This window comes from Crinia signifera, chromosome 1, assembly GCF_055691185.1.
Source record: "Crinia signifera chromosome 1, ASM5569118v1, whole genome shotgun sequence".
Taxonomy (NCBI): domain Eukaryota; kingdom Metazoa; phylum Chordata; class Amphibia; order Anura; family Myobatrachidae; genus Crinia; species Crinia signifera.
The window spans coordinates 355,977,865-355,998,383 of NC_139217.1; the positions used below are offsets into that span (position 1 = coordinate 355,977,865).

A 20,519-nucleotide genomic window follows, 5' to 3' on the forward strand; every position below is an offset into this window, starting at 1 on the left:
GGGAGGAATTCAATTAGGTGCCACACTCTATGGCAAAGAGTTTCTTTCTAAAACGTGCCCGCTGTCCCATTGGTGAAAATGGCTGATTTGCCACCTTCGCAGCTGATTGAATTCCCCCCTGAAACTCTGCTATACAGAACTGTTTCATTGCATTGAACAGTATCAATTTTATGTATCAATTAAATGCAGACAACGTATTACCTGCAGTGTCGGTTATGAATACCTCAACAATATACAGAAATGCTCTAGGGAGGTTGTTTAGTCCTCTGTGGTATAGCGCTATTTATAGTATGTATACAATCCATATTTATGTACTGCAGGGAAGGACAGCCATCTTTGTGGTAGAGACAGCAATTTTTAGCTACATATGGAACAGCATACTTACACTAGCTATAAACAATCAATATTCAAAACCGCATAGTCTGCAGTATATAAATTCTAATAATTTATTTTCTTTCTAAAGGGTTATGAATTTTACATTGCATTTGTAATAAAGTGAATTTGGTTCCCTTAATGCACCACATTTGGGACTCTTTTTCTTGTGTGTGTATATAACTCAGGTAGTTGTAGCACCTCATGTTAGGATATGTGTAAAATAAGAATATATAAGCACACTTTGATGATTTGGAACTATAATAGGTTCCTAAAAATAACTGAAGTAGGCTTACATTGTGTTTGTATAGATGGCACTCTGGATTTTAGAGGAAATAAATGAAACCGTTCTGTGGATGAAATGCATTGTTACAGAGAGAGGTCAGGGGAAATCCATTGTGATTCAAGCTGACAGGAAGGTGACCGTAGAATAGTCATTCGTTACAAGAGTGGTATGCAGAAGGAGGGTATGGGTCATAGAGTTAACTGTTGGAAAGTCAACATGTATTGGATTGACCACTGAAGGTCGACATGCATCAAGGTTGACACACCTGAAGGTCGACATGGGGTTGGTTGACAGGGGCATTAGGTTGACATGGGCTAGGTTGACCGTCAAAATGGGGTTTTTCACTTTTTGTTTTATCCCGAACGTCGACATGGACACTAAAGAAGTGCACCGTGTCCCCTTGCATGGCTCGGTGCACTCACCATGCTTCGGGCACACTATTTTATTCTGATGGTAGGGCATTAACTATCAGCTCAAAATATAAAAAACAAAACAAAACCCATGTCGGCCTTTTGACTGTCGACTTAGCCCACGTTGACCTAATGCATGTGTCGACCTAACCCTATGTTGACCTTGATGCATGTCGACCTTCCTCTTGTCTAACTAGTGACCGTATACATGCAGAACAGACCCTATGGGCCAAATGTGATGGGGTGTGAGATTTTGGGAGAGTTTTTCCATTTTTTTTAAAGCAGCAATCTTTTACACTGAAAAACAAGGTTAATTTTTCCATGTAATTGATTGCTGCTTTAACCCCTTCCTGACAGAGCCAGTTTTTGCGTTCCTGACAGAGCCCTTTTTTTCAAATCTGACATGTCTCACTTAAGTGGGGATAACTTTTTTTTGCTTTTACTTATCCCAGTGATTTTGAGATTGTTTTTTCGTGACACATTGTACTTCAAATTAGTGGTAAATTTGGGTCGATACAGTCTGTGTTTTTTTGTGAAAAATACCAAAATATCGTGAAAAAATGGAAAATTTAGCGATTTGCAAAATGTTAAATTTTCTGCTTGTGAGACAAATAATCTTACCACTCAAAATAGTGAATAACTAACATAGACCATATGTCTACTTTATGTTGACATCATTATTTCAACTTCCTTTTAATTTTTTGGGACACTAGGAGGCTTACAATATGAATAGCAAATTCTCAAATTTTCAAGAAAATTTCAAACACTGATTTTTTTAGGGACCAGTTCAGTTCTGATGTGACTTTGAGGGACTTGTATGTGAGACACCCCCATAAATGATGCCATTTCAAAAACTGCACCCCTCACAGTATTCAAAACAGCATTTTGGAAGTTTGTTAACCCTTTAGGTGTTTCACAGGAATTAAAACAAAGTGTAGGTGAAATTTCAAAATTTCTTTTTTTTTGCAGATTTGCAATTTTAATACATTTTTCTAAGGAACACAGTACATTTTACTAGAGAAATGTGACTAAAAATTGATTCCCCCAATTCTTTTGTTTTCATAAATATCCTATATGTGGCCCTAGTGTGCACGGTGACCAAACCACAGGCTTCATAATAGAAGGAGCACCTACTTGATTTTGGAGCCTCCTTTTTATGAGATTATTTTTTAGGCACCATGTAGGTTTCTAGGCACCATAAGATGCTAAAAGTTAGGAACCCCCCCACAAGTGACCCCATTTTGCAAACTACACCCCTCAGGGAATTCATCTAGGGGTATAGTGTACATTTCAAACCCCCAGGGGTTTCACCAATTGTGGTACAACTGGGCAGTGAAAATGAAAAATTATTTTTTTTACACAAAAATACAGTTCTGGCTCCAAATTTGTCATTTTCAGAAGGTATGAAGGAGACAAAGCACCCCAAAATCTGTGCCCCAATTTCTCCCGAGTACGGCAATGCCTCACATGTGACCAAAAAATACCAGTTGGGTGCATGGCAGGACTCAGAAGGGAAGGAGTGATTTTTGGATTTTGCAGCTCAGATTCTGGTGGAATTTTGGTGGGTGCTATGTCGCATTAGCAAGACCCCCAAAGCACCAATACAGTGGAACCCCCCCACAAGTGACCCCATTTTGCAAACTACACCCCTCAGGGAATTCATCTAGGGGTATAGTGTACATTTCAAACCCCCAGGGGTTTCACCAATTTTGATACAAGTGGGCAGTGAAAATGAAAAATTACATTTTTTTACACAAAAATGCAGTTCTGGCTCAAAATTTTTCATTTTCAGAAGGTATGAAGGAGAAAAAGCACCCCAAAATCTGTGCCCCAATTTCTCCCGAGTACGGCAATGCCTCACATGTGACCAAAAAATACCAGTTGGGTGCATGGCAGGACTCAGAACGGAAGGAGTGATTTTTGGATTTTGCAGCTCAGATTCTGGTGGAATTTTGGTGGGTGCTATGTCGCATTAGCAAGACCCCCCAAGCACCAATACAGTGGAACCCCCCCACAAGTCACCCCATTTTGAAAACTACACCCCTCAGGGAATTCATCTAGGGGTATAGTGTACATTTCAAACCCCCAGGGGTTTCACCAATTTTGATACAAGTGGGCAGTGAAAATGAAAAATTACATTTTTTTACACAAAAATGCAGTTCTGGCTCAAAATTTTTCATTTTCAGAAGGTATGAAGGAGAAAAAGCACCCCAAAATCTGTGCCCCAATTTCTCCCGAGTACGGCAATGCCTCACATGTGACCAAAAAATACCATTTGGGTGCATGGCAGGACTCAGAAGGGAAGGAGTGATTTTTGGATTTTGCAGCTCAGATTCTGGTGGAATTTTGGTGGGTGCTATGTCGCATTAGCAAGACCCCCCAAGCACCAATACAGTGGAACCCCCCCACAAGTGACCCCATTTTGCAAACTACACCCCTCAGGGAATTCATCTAGGGGTATAGTGTACATTTCAAACCCCCAGGGGTTTCACCAATTTTGATACAAGTGGGCAGTGAACATGAAAAATTACATTTTTTACACAAAAATGCAGTTCTGGCTCAAAAATTTTCATTTTCAGAAGGTATGAAGGAGAAAAAGCACCCCAAAATCTGTGCCCCAATTTCTCCCGAGTACGGCAATGCCTCACATGTGACCAAAAAATACCAGTTGGGTGCATGGCAGGACTCAAAAGGGAAGGAGTGATTTTTGGATTTTGCAGCTCAGATTCTGGTGGAATTTTGGTGGGTGCTATGTCGCATTAGCAAGACCCCCCAAGCACCAATACAGTGGAACCCCCCACAAGTGACCCCATTTTGCAAACTACACCCCTCAGGGAATTCATCTAGGGGTATAGTGTACATTTCAAACCCCCAGGGGTTTCACCAATTTTGATACAAGTGGGCAGTGAAAATGAAAAATTACATTTTTTACACAAAAATGCAGTTCTGGCTCAAAATTTTTTCATTTTCAGAAGGTATGAAGGAGAAAAAGCACCCCAAAATCTGTGCCCCAATTTCTCCCGAGTACGGCAATGCCTCACATGTGACCAAAAAATACCAGTTGGGTGCATGGCAGGACTCAGAAGGGAAGGAGTGATTTTTGGATTTTGCAGCACAGATTCTGGTGGAATGAATGGTGGGTGCTATGTTGCACCAATACAGTGGAACCCCCCCACAAGTCACCCCATTTTGCAAACTACACCCCTCAGGGAATTCATCTAGGGGTATAGTGTACATTTCAAACCCCCAGGGGTTTCACCAATTTTGATAAAACTGGGCAGTGAACATGAAAAATTACATTTTTTTACACAAAAATGCAGTTCTGGCTCAAAATTTTTCATTTTCAGAAGGAATGAAGGAGACAAAGCACCCCAAAATCTGTGCCCCAATTTCTCCCGAGTACGGCAATGCCTCATGTGTGACCAAAAAGTGGCAGGACTCAGAAGGGAAGGAGTGATATTTGGATTTTGCAGCACAAATTCTGGTGGAATGATGGTGGGTGCTATGTCGCATTAGCAAGACCCCCAAAGCACCAATACAGTGGAACCCCCCCACAAGTGACCCCATTTTGCAAACTACACCCCTCAGGGAATTCATCTAGGGGTATAGTGTACATTTCAAACCCCCAGGGGTTTCACCAATTTTGATAAAACTGGGCAGTGAACATGAAAAATTACATTTTTTTACACAAAAATGCAGTTCTGGCTCAAAATTTTTCATTTTCACAAGGAATGAAGGAGACAAAGCACCCCAAAATCTGTGCCCCAATTTCTCCCGAGTACGGCAATGCCTCACATGTGACCAAAAAATACCAGTTGGGTGCATGGCAGGACTCAGAAGGGAAGGAGTGATTTTTGGATTTTGCGGCTCAGATTCTGGTGGAATGAATGGTGGGTGCTATGTGGCATTAGCAAGACCCCCGAAGCACGGTGAAATTATGAACCTAATATTCCATAGATGTGTGGTATATTTTAAAACACTCCTTTATACATAGGCCGGGTTTGTCGGGGCAAGTGTCACACTGGAAAATAGTTTGCTTTCTTATTCCCTTTTTATAGCAAACTTTGCACCTTTTTTGTGTCCTGCCCTTTTTTCCAGTGGAGGGGATTTCATCAGGAAAATGCTGCCCTGGTACAATACGGGGGCCAGTACTAGAAGTACTGGGGCCCTCTGCCTGCTGGTTCCCAAATATTAGGCCCTTTATGACTTCCTCTTGAAAGTGCATAAATGTCCCCCTCTGGCCGGTAGAACGGAATAGCACGTAAGCGTTATACAGTGCCATCTGGATGATATACACGGCCACCTTCTTGTACCAGATTTTTGTTTTCCGCAGGGCACTGTACGGCTTCAGTACCTGATCTGAAAGATCCACTCCGCCCATGTACCTATTGTAATCCAGGATACAATTAGGTTTTGAGGTGTGGGTACTGGTACCTCGTACAGGGACGGAGGTGGTACTGTCTCCGTGAATTGTTGTCAGTATAAGGACATCCCTCTTGTCCTTATATTTGACCAACAACATATTTTCGTTGCATATTCCCCTGCTTTCACCCCTTCTCATTACTTGGGCAATGTGCGTTTTTGGGAGGCCTCTTTGGTTCTTGCGCACAGTACCGCAAGCTGCTGTACCTCTTGAACCAAGGGCCTTAAACAGGGGGATGCTAGTGTAAAAGTTATCCACATAGAGGTGATAACCTTTATCCAGGAAGGGGTGCACTAAATCCCAGACAATTTTCCCACTAACACCTACGAGGGAGGGGGGGCATTCTGGCGGTTCAATTCTTGAATCCTTCCCTTCATAAACCCTAAACCTGTGGGTGTACCCTGAGGTGCTTTCACACAGTTTATACATTTTTATGCCATACCTTGCCCTCTTACTGGGAAGGTACTGGCGGAATTTAACCCTTCCTTTAAAATGTATAAGGGACTCGTCGATACAAATAAATTTTTCAGGGATGTACACCTCTTCAAATTTGGCACTGAAATGATCAATGACCGGCCTGACTTTGAATAGCCGGTCAAAGGTGGGATCATCTCTGGGTGGGCACTGTGCATTATCGGTGTAATGTATAAATTTAAGAATTGTCTCAAATCGAGTCCGGGTCATGGCCATACGGTAAAATGGAGTACTGTACAGAACATCTGTACTCCAATATTGCCTAATTTCTGGCTTTTTTACTATGCCCATATGAAACACCAGACCCCAAAACGTCATCATCTCTACTGCATCTACAGGGGTCCACCTAGCAAATGATGACGTGGGGTTTTGAGCAATAAACTGCTGGGCATATAAATTAGTTTGGTCCACCATTAAATTTACAAAATCATCAGAGAAAAATAATTTGAAAAAGTCAATTTCTCTGAGACCTGTGGAATCAAATTGGATTCCTGGCATGGCCAAAAACTCAGGAACCTGGGGCTCAAAATTGTCTGGTGGTGGGGTCCATACGAGATCAATTGTTGGGGGGGGGGGTCTCAGCTGCTCTACGGGGGCGTCTTTGAGGGGGTCCCTCATCATCAGAGGAGGAAGAGGAGCTTAAGGCGAATCCTTCAAATTCCCCGCTTGCATCACTGGCTGTGTCAGAGTCAGAAGCAAGCAGGGCATATGCCTCCTCCGCTGAATACATTCTTCTGGATGACTGTGATGACATTTGGGAGGACATTTGGGAGGACATTTGGGATGCCATTTTTATTTTTGTGTTACTGGTAGTGAAATGTTTCAACACGTGTATAGTGTAGGGGGGGGGGGTACAAACTTTATTTCAACCCGGGGGATATGTAGTGTGTATGTAGTGCAGAAAAAAAAAAAATACTTTATACCAATAAAAAAAAAAAAAATGAAGGGGTTAAAAATAAAAAATTGAAGGGGTTAAAAAAAAAAAAAAAAAAAGGTCCTGCGCCAAAAATTGAGCACAGATGTTGGTCAGTAACGTCTGTCACTGAACAGCGCTCAAAGGCAACAGGAATTTGATCAAAAAAAAAAATAAAATAGATCAACCCTGTGCCGAAAAAGCTGATCAGTGATGTACGTCACTGATCAGCGCACAGTGGCCACAGGACACCCACAAAATCACAGTGTGTGTAAAAAAAAAAAATTAAAAAAAGACCCCACAGCACTCACAAAAAAAAAAAAAAAGGTGATCAGTGATGCGACACTGATTACCAGTGAGGTGCAGCAGGTGCACAACCTTTGGTGCAACTGACAGGTATATATATAAAAAAAAAAAAAACTCTGCACCCCCAAAAAAGTTGCTGATCACCTCAGATATAGTGATCAGCACAAAAGGCGGGGGCAGCAGACACAAAATTTAGCACTCTCTGTCACTCTCTATCACTCTCTGTCACTATCTCTCACTATCTATCACTCTAGGACACTAAAAAACCTGCACCCCCAAAAAGGGGGGGTAGCAGACACAAAATATACACTCTCTATCACTCTCTGTCACTATCTCTCTCTATCTCTCTCTATCTCTCACTATCTATCACTATCTATCACTATCTATCACTCTATGACACTACAGCAGCAGCACTGACAGGTATATCTATATATAAAAAAAAACCTGCGCCCCCAAAAAGTTGCTGATCAGTTAATTTATACTGATCAGCACAAAAGGAGGGGGCAGCAGTCAGTTATATAAAAAATATATAGCACAATCTGTCACTATCTCTCTCTATCTCTCTCTCTATCTCTCTATAACTATCACACTGCAGCAGCACAAAATATAGCACTCTGTCACTAGGCCTCTCTATCTATCTCTCTCTCTCTATCTCTCTCTATCTCTCTATCTCTCTCTCTCTATCTATAACTATATCACACTGCAGCAGCACAAAATATAGCACTCTCTGACACTATCTCTCTCTCTATCTCTCTCTATCTCTCTCTATCTCTCTATCTCTCTCTATCTATCTCTCTATCTAGCTATTACACTGCAGCAGCACAATTTCACAGCACAGGAAGGCACAAGTAGCAACAGGATCCAGGAAGCATCCAGCACACTACTAGGCACAGATCAAGCAGTGATCAAGCAGCGATGAAGCAGTGATCAGGTAAGTATGGAGCAAGGTTCTGGTCAGTATATGGCGGCAGGTGGCACGGTGACCGCACTGCACGCTATTCCAGACCGGAATGGCGTCTGCAGTGCAGTCACCGTTAGTTTAAACCCCCCTCCATGGCTGTGATTGGTCCGTCGGTCCGACGAACCAATCACGGCCTTTGGGGGCGGGCGGGGTGAGGTGGGGTGACACCAGTGTCACCCTTACACCCCGCGGTGATTGGTGCTGTACTTTACAGCACCAATCACCTCCGATCCCGTGTCACCGGCGAACGTTATTCGCCGGTGACACAGGAAAACGCTGTAATTGGCTGTTCACACTGAACAGCCAATCACAGCGATCGCCGACGGGGGGGCGGCATCGCAGCCCCCCCTGGGCATGCACGGACATGTCTGCTGTCAGGGACAGCAGACATGTTGAAACTGTCACCGCGTCTATAGACGCGGTGACAGTTTAAATCCATGACGTACATTTACGCCATGTGTCGGGAAGTGCTTCCCGACCATGACGTAAATGTACGTCAAATGTTCGGGAAGGGGTTAAAAAAATAATAATGGGAAAACTCTCCCAAAATCTCTCACTTTCAGATTCTCTCACCCAATCACATTTAATATAGTTAGTTTAATGGCATAAGTGACCTATCAGGGTCCATTTTGATATCAAATATTATTGTCCGGTTTCCTCCCACACACCAAAAAAATATGCTGGTTGGTCAATTGTCTCCCAACAAATTAACCTTAGTGTGAATGTGTGTAAGTGTACACGTGGTAGGGAATAAAGATTGTAAAATCCATCGGGGCAGCCTTTATGTGATGGCCAGATATTCTCTGTAAAGCGCTGTGCAATATGAGGGTCCTAGATCAATTACTGATAATAAATAATATTGTGGTACTGGAGATGTTGGTAGGTTATAGCACTGACCAGCACTGTGAGTAGTGTACATGTGATATTATTCTGATTCCCATGACCGCAACAATTGTTTGTTGGGAGCTTTAGTTGTATATGTAATATCCTGCGAGATTCCAACATGTCTGGCTGTATTTTTAAAGTTTGAAAAGGCAAAACCAACCTGGCTTTGCCTTTTTTCAGTGTTATAATAATAATAATAATAATAATAATAAGGCCAGCTTCACCACAGTCTTGCCCTGATCACATATTGCAGACTATTATATAAGCCCCATAATGTTCTACTAATAAGACTGTAATCTAAGGTTGCTTGCAGTTATTCTGATGCCATAGTCGTATGTCTTCCATTGCCAACTGAATGAAATTATAGGATGAACTCAAAATCTGTAGCATTCTAGAAGCTACCGTGTTTCCCCAATAATAAGACACTGTCTTCTTTATTTTTATTTTTGCGGTCCTAAAAACACCATAGGGTTTATTTTCGGGGTAGGGCTTATTTTAATTAACATTGATGACCGTTATGCTCCCCCAGTCCTGCTTTTATCCCCATCTTGCCCCTCAGTCCTGCTTTTATCCCCATCTTGCCCCTCAGTCCTGCTTTTATCCCCATCATGCCCCTCAGTCCTGCTTTTATCCCCATCATGCCCCTCAGTCCTGCTTTTATCCCCATCATGCCCCTCAGTTCTGCTTTTATCCCCATCATGCCCCTCAGTCCTGCTTTTATCCCCATCTTGCCACTCAATCACCTTACATGTTAAGCACAACTGACGCTTTCCTTTCCTTACGCGTTTTTCAGCCACTCAGCCTTGCCGCCGCTCAGTCACTCTTCTCCCGCTTGTGTACAGATGCCGCTCAGTCCTTGAGGTGCGCGGTGACAACACATACGCAATGCATCCATGGGACCGCTGATGCCAGCAGAGGCTTCAGCGTTACCAGGGCTGCTAGGGGCCAGGGCTAAATCTTTAACAGCCGCATCCATTTCAAATGGGGGGGGGGATTGGGGAGGGGGGCAGTGCTGGAATCATTGAAGATTAGTGCAGGGACTGGGCAAAATGGGGATTTAGATTAGGCTTATTTTTGGGGGTGGGGTTCAATTAAGGGTAGGGCTTATTATCGTGGAAACACAGTAGCAAAGGCAAAAGTTGTTTCCAATTTTTGTTTGCAACATCTATATAATTCAGCCCCGGAGTCACGAAATATAGACATATATAGGTACAATTAGAAGGTATCATTTTATTATTTTTTATTTCAGCACAAAGAAAACATTGTACCTTACCTTCTGAGGCTTCTGAGAGGTCTGCCAAAGGTGCAGTGGATAGAGGAGAGCACAGCCCGGAAAGGCAAAGGTTGGTTTATCCCCCAATGTACATTCTTTCTCATTGGTGCAATTACAGTATGTCTGTTATCAGAGGCATCCTGTTATATAAATTGTTTAGTTATTCAGATAGAAAACATTCTACAGTGCAATCATCTGTAAATATGTGTCCATACATTCCTTATGGTGACTAAGAAAACAATATCATCTCTTGTGGTTATAACTAATATCTTCTATCACATTCTGGGCTGGTAAAGGGAAAGGTCTTATGTCTATTTATACACCGCAATATTCTGCCGTTATCGTGATGGGTCAATACTATGTATCGATAAATGCTGTACAAATTACTATATGATTTCATGAGATATTATTAATTTGGTCACATATTTTTACATCATCCCATCTGATGTGCAACACGTCATATGGGATTATGTGATCAAACAATGGGTTCTATTCTATTCAATGCAATATTAATAGCGTTGTGAAGGAGGTCCCGGGGCTATTAAATGGACTGCTCTGTTAAGCTGAGGGATACAAATTCCGGTGGCATTTTGTCAATCTTGGGATTCGGGATTGAAAAATGCTCACTACCAGGATTCCTGGGATTGGCCTCCCTAATAAAAAATAAAATAAAAAAAGAAATGAGCCCACCCCCTAACACTTATGTGGATGGTTTGGCCAGCAGCGGGGCAGACTGTGGAGGTGGCCGGTACCACTAGGAGCAAATTAGTGCGGCCTGCACAGCATGACCTCTGACCATGTCGCTCTGTGCAGAGCCCCATGCCGGGGTCAGGAACAGCCAGGCATGCCGCCCGGTATTAGGCTGCACATGCAAAGGATTTGGTCTCCGCAACCAAGGTTGCGAATGGGTGTTTATGCAAAACATCCATTCGCAGCCGTGTGGGGAACACGGCAAGAGGGGGAGGGGGGACGAGCAGCGTTAAACCCACACTCAACGCTGTGGTTCATAGTGTTGTATATAACAGAGGCTCTTTAATTGAGGAGGGGGCCTGTGTACAGACTGTTTGTGCCCCCTTCTCTCCAGCAGTACAGTAGACTGGTATTGTGCCACCATTTTCCCTGGCTGCTATTTTCCCTGTGGTTTTTGCTGCTGGACTAACGGAGAGGTGAGTATGGTTAAATGGGTGCAGAGTGTGTGGGCCACCCCTGGTCCAAGAGACCCTGGTGCACCGCACACCTTGCACACCTTGTAGATACAGTAGTGGTGTGTACCCAATTTAAGATATGGATAATATATTTTTCTGTAGTATGCAAGCTCCTGTCTAATTCCCTAATGGTCTTTCTCCTTCCTCTGGGAATAGAGGAACATAGGTGTTTCACATAACATATTTTCTGATTGCTGTGAGGTGACATTTTCGTAGTTTGACCTAGATCTCCCTGTATGTGTTGAAGTGCAATCACTTTGTATACAGACTACTCTAACATTGAATTCCCACTGTCTGTCTCAGTCATCACTGCGTGGGGTGCAGTGATGGATGATGGACGGTCACTGGAGCATACTTAAATATAGGCTATGGATGTAGTTACATAATGTAAAGCACAATAATGTGCTGTGCGATATCTACATGGTTAGTGTTCAGATTCCTTTACACAGATTTCTACGGATTTGTCAAGGTCACCTTTAGGTTTTATCGTGTATAGGTCTCTCCAGCTAACATTAAGTAATACAATTTATTTATTAGGTATTCAATAGCAAATCTGGAAATAAATTAAAACCTGTGTCAAGGTAAAAGATTTCTGATTGAAACTTATTTTGAACTGACCCCTATGTAGGGTAATGTAATCGGACACTTTTATTATGATGATTTGTGGGGTACCGTGCCGTGTCAGCGTGACTTCTATCTCTTACCCATGTCTATGTTCCATGTGATAGGGCTGCTTCCAGTGGCTGAGACCTTTAGCTTCTGCCTGGTCACTCTACTGTCAGATGTCGCTCATAGGGATTTGGCATACAGAGTACAGGTAAGTTTGTTGTGTTTTGTCTATACATTATATATAATTTCATCAAACTGCGTTTCAGTCAGTGATCAAACTGCGTTTCAGTCAGTGAACAAACTGCATGTCAGTCAGGGGTGAATTTATGAAGCTTGGAGAAGTGTTATCTATCCCCATAAAGAACGTTATGAGCAAGGTGATAATGGTTCAGCCAATCGGCTCTTACCTGTCAATTTACATATTGTAGCTGATTGGCTGAACCATTATCACCTTGCTCATAACGTTCTTTATGGGGATAGATAACCCTTCTCCAAGCTTCATAAATTCACCCCTCAGTCTTTTACTGCAGTTTTAGAATACACAATGGAATGATCAATTCCAAGAGTTAAGATTACAGAACAGTTATTTTTTAGGTAACCGTGCTTAAGAATACTATGCATAGTATGATTTTGAACCAGGTTCCTCATTGTCTTGAGTCTTCCTCAAGACAATTGCCAGACTACAACATTCCTGGCCTCCCGCATGAATAGGGGAAGATGTCCGGGACCAATTTGTTCTTTTTTCTTTTGCTATATGTTGCCTAGTGCAGGGGTGGGCAATAAGTGGCCCTCCAGCTGTTGATGAACTACACATCCCAGCATGCCTTGCGTTAGTTTTGCTATTTGGCCATGCTGAATCTGGTGCAAGGCATGCTATGATGTGTAGTTCATCAACAGCTGGAGGGCCTCTTATTGCCCAGTCCTGGCCTAGTGGGACACTCTCCAACTGCTGCGGAAATGGTATAATATAGTCTAAACTCTTGGCAGCCTAATTTACTGTAGGGTGATGATAGTCCTGACCAAAAGAAAGACAGTTTGGGACTAGAACCAGAATCAGAATAAATGCAAACAGTATACATTAAAAGAATTTATCAATTACTTGTATGGGATAGGATGAATATTGTATGCTGTAAGATGGAGGTGTGATGTGTTTTACCCCTAATATTTATTTGGGTACTTGTGTATTTTGGCGGCGCCCCCGATGTCCGTCGTACGACGAACAGATCGCATCGCATGCCATGCACCCGATGGCATGCGATGCGATGCGACGCGATTTTGACCCCCTATACGACCAAAAATCGTATAAGCACCCTAAAGGGTGCTTTTGAGCACCCAAATGGGTGCTTACAATGTTAAATGCACCCCCACGCCACCCCCCACTATAAACGTGAACCCGAAGCGTGGCGAGCGCAGCGAGCCCGCGAGGGGCGGCGGTACGCGTCCTACGACCTTTTCATACCCCCACTATCCACGTCGGCGTGGAGTTGAGAATAGAATAGTGTGGCGAGCGCAGCGAGCCACCGAGCCCGAAGCGTGGCGAGCGCAGCGAGCCCCGCGAGGGGACGCGGATACCTTCACAGTTATACGCGTCCCCTCACGGGCTTCACAGGTGTCCGTGGCGACGCGGACACCTGTGAAGCCCGCGAGGGGACGCGTTTACCTGTGAAGGTATCCGCGTCCCCTCGCGGGGCTCGCTGCGCTCGCCACGCTTCGGGCTCGGTGGCTCGCTGCGCTCGCCACACTATTCTATTCTCAACTCCACGCCGACGTGGATAGTGGGGGTATGAAAAGGTCGGAGGACGCGCACCGCCGCCCCTCGCGGGCTCGCTGCGCTCGCCACGCTTCGGGTTCACGTTTATAGTGGGGGGTGGCGTGGGGGTGCATTTAACATTGTAAGCACCCATTTGGGTGCTTAACATTGTATAAGCACCCATTAGGGTGCTTATACAATGTTTCATCGCATCGCATCGTATGGCATCGTATGCCATGTACAATGGCATACAATTTCAAAATTGTATGCCATCGTGCACTATCGTACGATATCGCGTCGCATCGCATACCATCGTATGTGTTATGGTATGCGATGCGATGGGCGCCGCCAAAATACACAAGTACCTTTATTTGCCTCTAATTATGTTTTTGAGTATACATGGTCATTTATTAGCCAGATGAAACCTACACCAACCGTGATTGCACACAGATAGGATCCTGGTTTTAGTCAAACCTATGGCGTTTGCTGTTAATACAATATACAAATAATGTTTCCAAGCCAGTTAATGGCGATATTGAGGTGTTTAATAAATGAGTGTACAGTTTGATAGTAAATATACTGGTGTGGAGGAGCGATGTAGGATTCCAGTAGTAGAGGTGAGGGGAGTCTAATGTTTTGTACATAACAATGATAAAAGTGTCTCTGAACAAGGATAAACTGAAGAAAAAAGAAAAAAGAGGGGATAAGTAAGTGTCAGGAATTTTGATAGATGTTTACTAGGTGGCGTGACCACTTTATATAAGACCCAAACCAGGCCCTATGTGAGGGAACAGATGTTAATAGGCTGGAATTTTGGTGTTGGTGGATATAGGCTGCAGCAAGAACCACAAGGTATTTCCTGTTAGAAGTAATTTTTTTTTAAATTCCTTAGTTTACTTTTTCTTTCATACTCACGGTGGTCACTGGGAAAATTGGTTGTGGAGCTTCAGCTGACAGGTACTAAGGAGTTCATTTTCTTGTGTGCAGCTCAGGCCCATACTTACCCATACCCAACCTCTAGGGATTTAGTTTGGCTTCCTTGCCAAGGAAGGGCTGTGTGCAGCCCTGGTTATTTCCTTAGTAATTTTATTAGATTTTTCCAATTTAGCAGCCTGCGTTTAGCCTCTGCAGGCTGCTCTGACAGACTGTGGCCTTTATAGCTAGTCCCTCCAGCCGACTACTGCTGTACACTGGGGAGCCATGTCTGGTCTGTCAGCAGACAGACAGGTTTTACCATGGGACTACCAGCCCAGATAGAAAAAGCATTGGCTCTCACAAAATCAGTCCAGGCTCTCCTCTCTGCAGGAGGGATTGTACCAATCCCACCTTCCCAGACATGTGCAGGTTTTTATTCTAACCTGTTTCTAGGGGGTTATTCTGGTTCACTTGCAAAGGCAAATTCACTCTCAGATGGACAAAACCATGTGCACTGCAGGAGGGCTGATGTAACATGCATAGAGTGTTACATTTGGGTGAGTTATTTTGTTTATGTGGAGGGTAAATACTGGCTGCTTTATTTTTACACTGCAATATAGATTTCAGTTTGCAGTACACACCCCACCCAAATGTAAATCTCTCTGCACATGTTACATTAGGCCCACCTGCAGTGCATATGGTTTTGTCCATCTGAGAGTGAATTTGCCTTTGCAAGTGAACCAGTATAACCCCCTAGTCTAGAAGTCAGACGGCTCCTTTTGACTCATCCTCAACCTGAAACATTTGAATACCTATCACAGGGTTCCCAAGTTCAGAAAAGAATCGCTTCACTCCATAATGCAAACATTGGAGCTTGGGGACTTCATGGTGTCCCTCAACATAGCGGACGCTTACTTACATGTAGCCATCAGGGAAGCCCATGAGATGTTCCTTCAATTTGCAATCAAGGCTCAACTCTTACAATTTTGCGGTCTACCATTCAGACTCATGATGGCCCCGAGAGTTTTTACCAAAGTAATGGCAGCCTCTCTGCATCTCCAGGGAATTCGCATATCTGGACGACCTTTTGCTACTGGCTCAGTCCCGGGACTCTCTGCTTCGACACTTGCAGATAACACTGGACTTGCTTCAATCCCATGGTTGGTTGATCAATTGGTGCAAGTCCAGCCTGATTCCTTTGCAGTTCGTGATTCATCTAGGGACCCTCTTAGATTCCCAGACTCAAAGATAAAATAACTTCTCTTCATTCGCTGATTCGGGACTTTCTCAGTTGACGCTGGGTGTCAATCCACCTCTGCATGAGGGTATTAGGAAAACTCGTCTCGTATTGGTAATCCTTTGGCGATGGAACCGCTCTCCTCAAAGTGTCAAGTCCCAGACGATTATCCTCTCCAGGGAAGTTCAGGTATCATTCCTCTTGTGTGCTCCAATCCCCGACCCTGATCGGTGGACATCCGTTCCTGATCCAGGACTGGGTTCTCATTGCAACAGATGCCATATAGACACAGTCAGCCACTCCTTCCAGGGTTGCTGGTCCAGTCAGGAGTCAAACCTTCACATAAACATACTGGAGCTGAGAGCTATATACAGAGCGCTTTGTCAAGCCAAGTCTCTCTTACGCCACAAGGCAATAAAGGTTCAAACAGAGAATGCAACAGTAGTGGCATATATAAATCTTTAAGGAGGGACGAGGAGCTGGGCAGAATGTTGCCTGATGGCCTTGTCGGCAGTTTACATTCCAGGAGTACAGAACTAGGAAGACGACTTACTCAGCAAAAAGGATATTCAGCAAGGCAAGTGGGCTCAGCACCCTGCAACGTTCCAAGACCTAGTAAGATGCTAGGACTGTCCTCAAATAGATCTAAACCACAAGGTACCCTGTTATGGTTTCAGAACCATAGACCCAGGAGCATTTCTGTTTGATGCTCTGTCTGACCCTCTCGCGGTTCAAGCTAGTGTACAACTTCCCTCCAGTGGCCTTTCTTTCATGAATTCTCCGTCATTTGAAGCAGGAGCCGTTGGTAGCCAATCTAGTCACTCCCAACTGGCCAAGAAGGGCCTTTCTAGGCAGATTTCCTTTGACTCTCCATAGTGCCTCTGTGGCAGCTTCCACTTAGTTCGGAGCTACGCTCCCAACGGCTGTGCCTTCATCCAAACCAGGCTGGTTTTAATTGGTTGGCTGTCGAAACCGCACTCCTGAAGGCCAGAGTTTTCTCAGATACATTCGTCAGGACTATGACTTCTGCAAAAAACCTTCATCAGCCCGGATTTATTATCAGGTCTGGCGCACATTTTTTTTCAGTGGTGATCCACCAGAAGCCTTAATCCTCAGCAATACCATATTTCTAGGTTTCTATCATTCCTACAATCCAGTAGATCTTGGCCTTCGCCACGCTTCACTTAAGGTACAAGTGCCTGCCATATCCGTCCCTTTCCAAAGACGCATAGCTGAGTGCTTGGCAAATCACAAAATTCTACACTGGATGTTACACATTCAACCCCCATTTATTCCTCTGGTGCACCTGTGGGACCTTTTACTGGTGCTCAAAAGTCTCCAGGAGTCTTCGTCTGAACCGCTTGAGTCAAAAATCTTGGCTCAGTTTTGTTACTTGCAATTGCCTCAGCACGCATCATTTCTGATTTTTCTGCTTTGTCACATCACCCTACCTGATTTTTTATCCTGACTGTTCCATTCTCCGTACATGCATGGATTACCTTCCGAAAGTAATTTCACTTTTCTATATGAATAAGGAAATAGTGGTCCCAGCTTTCAAGGATTCTCCATCGGAGGATTTGACTGCCCTCTGCTCACTGGATGTAGTCAGAGCTCTGAGTATATGTTCAATGGACCTGTGAACTTTGCAAGATACCTTGTTCCTGTTGTATGATGTAAACAGGTGTGGTTGGCAAGCATCAAAACAAACGTTGACTCATTGGATTCGCCTTACCATCAAGCAAGCTTATCTGTTGGCTCTGTGACCTAACCTGTTGTCGTTGCGAGCCCATTCGATTTCCTCTGTTGGAGCCTCTTGGGTGGCTCGTCAGAGGGGTTCTGTGGAGCAACTGTGTAGAGTGTCCACCTGGTCTTCTGCACATGCATTCATTCGTTTTTATAGTTTTGACAGGTTCACATCGGCTGTTTCAACTTTTGGACGACGTGTCATTGGTGCAGCTCAGAAGCATTCCCTCCTGTGAGGGGACAGCTTTGGTATGTCCCAATGTTTTCTCAGTGGGCTCATGCCCCTGGCTTGCTGAGATCCTTTCTTCCTTGATTGCATGGGATGTCTTGTCTTCTATCCTTCCTCTTTTCTGTACTGCCTTAGGATTGCTTAGTAAAACTGAATTCCTAGAGGGAAGGAGGGGCCTGAGCTGCACACAAGAAATTTAACTCCTTGCTGCCTGTCAGCTGAAGCTCCACACCCAAAACTTTACTTTTAATACTAAATAAATACTAATTTAAAAAACAACAACATTTTTTTGCCAATTCGAATTTTTGCCATGTGAGAAAATCTAAATAATAATAATGGTAAATTCAAAGGTTTAAAAAAAAAAAAAAAAAAAATTCCCATGGTATAATTTATGTTGGTACTACATAAGCATTTTTTTGGTGTAGTATGTGTTTTTATTTATTTATTTTAAAATATCTTTGATCTGACCGTTGGCTTTAAACCCAGTAACTAGTGAGATGGCTGCCATTGACTAGTGAAATTTATCTTCCTTAGGACAAACCGGTGTGGGTGTTCCGTTTTTTATTTTTTTTTTTATATTCTTGTATCCCATCAATATGTCAAAATAACCGCTTGTGTCATACGCCCTTAGATATTGGAGACAATCCTGGATGTGATGCAATGTCTGCTCGGAATGTGCCAGTCCCCCCAGATCCAGGACAAAGGTAACCCTTATTTAATTGTCACATGATCCATTGGCTACTGTGTTTAAGGCTGGGGCCACACATAGCGTTTTAGCGGGTCCTGTTCAGTGGGACCTACTTAACCAGAAGGAGACTGTACAGTGTCTCCTAAGCAGCAGCCCACACATTTGCATAGTGGCCTCCACCGTTTGACAGGATGGAGGGACGACCAGATTTCAAGTGCGGCTGCACCGCACGGTGTTCTACTTGAAATCTGTGAAAATATGAGCTAAAGATGCGGCCACATAAATATAGCCTCCATACACCATGCAGTTTGAGATGTTTAGTGTGCGTGAACTGAATGGGGAGGTCTTATTTTTGCCATAAAAATACAGGAATACAAGTGTCATTTATCAAATTAATCAAACCTCCTTGTGCGTACTAGTCGCAAAGTGTTGTGGCTAAGATGCATAAAAAAAAAAAAGGCTAGATTAGTCTCATGTGACCTGGCATTCCACTTCGATCTTTAACCAGAGCGGTCCTCTTGGTATTTATTTTTTATTTTTATTTTTAACATCATTCATTTTTATTGAATTGGTATTCCTTTTGATCTCCCCTATTTTCAGTGCTAATAGAATGAATGCAGAATGGGTGTAACAGTAACTAGTACGGAAATGTTCAGATGTATTTTTCATGGAAGGCCTTATGCAGATCCCCTATGCATGTTTCAAATTGTTTGTAGTCTGCCTGAAAACCCTGCAGACATCACATTGTATTTCATAGCACTTCTGCATTTTACACCTGGTGTTCACTTTATAACCTGAGCGTAATGCAGATGAACCATGAATAATTCCTCACCCCACTACAACACTCTGACTCTGAGGGTCGGAGCTTCCAGGAGTTGCATCGGCAAATAATTGTAATTTTTCTTTTCCTATCTGGGGGACACTGGATACCATGGAGAGTAAGAGTAGAGGTCTCTGCTCAAGGAGGAGTGATGGCGCAGCCCACAAATAAGTAATTTTATTGTGCCTTGACCAGCGCCCCCTACAACCATGATATCCAGTGTTCTCAAGTTGCATTACGAGAACTGACAGTGTGTACCAAAAATCCTATTTTCCTTATGCTGCCTTCATACATAACCAAGCAGTGTGGTTCATGTATATAAAGCAGCCGGATAGACCAAGCATTGACATATTATCTTACTGTAGTAAGTGGCAGAGATTTATAAACACGTGAAACATAAATCTATCATATTTGCTGCCTGCAGAATATCTTTGCAAGTACGCAGTGCCATGTTTGATTGGTATCTCCCGGGCATTCGGACGATACAGCAACACAGAAGAATCTCTCCTGTCCAAGCTGTTTCCCAAGGTCTCCCCTCAGTCTTTAAAAGCTCCAGAAGAGTTGGAAGGGATTCGCAGAAGGTCCTTTAATGATTTTAGATCTATTCTCCCGAACTCGCTATTGTCTGTGTGTCAAGGGGATTCCCTGAAGAGAAAAACTAGCAGTGTATCTAGCGGATCACAGGTACGTGTGCTGACTCATTGTTATAACAAACTGCGGGGTATGATGGTAACACAAACAGTTTCCCCCACCTTAATATAGGCAGATGAACATCATTTGAAGTACTTTGCTTGGCATGACAGCATTTCAGTTCTGTGTTTTAACTCCAATAACTTTATATTGTTGTTTAGGCATAAGTGTTGTTTACATTGTTACAAGCAATTACTTAACAATTTGTTATTGCCATATAATTCTGATTGTTTTATTAATTAAAAAACAGTACCACTGCATGACCAAATCGGGCTGGTAAATTGCACTGCATCCCATAAATGTTTTATGAATGGTAAGCGTAAATGCCAT

At 43.4% G+C, this 20,519-nt stretch overlaps 1 protein-coding gene across 2 annotated transcripts in view; it reads left to right on the forward strand.

The window, feature by feature from the left end:
• Window positions 1–20,519, forward strand: part of PI4KA (phosphatidylinositol 4-kinase alpha) — a 141,291-nt gene that overhangs the window by 5,733 nt on the left and 115,039 nt on the right. For both annotated transcript variants that reach the window (XM_083149000.1, XM_083149011.1), the window contains exons 3-6: window positions 10,280–10,373; window positions 12,237–12,325; window positions 18,623–18,695; window positions 19,924–20,183. In XM_083149000.1, the coding sequence (XP_083005126.1) occupies window positions 10,280–10,373; window positions 12,237–12,325; window positions 18,623–18,695; window positions 19,924–20,183 (516 nt within the window). The remainder of the gene's footprint in view (window positions 1–10,279; window positions 10,374–12,236; window positions 12,326–18,622; window positions 18,696–19,923; window positions 20,184–20,519) is intronic.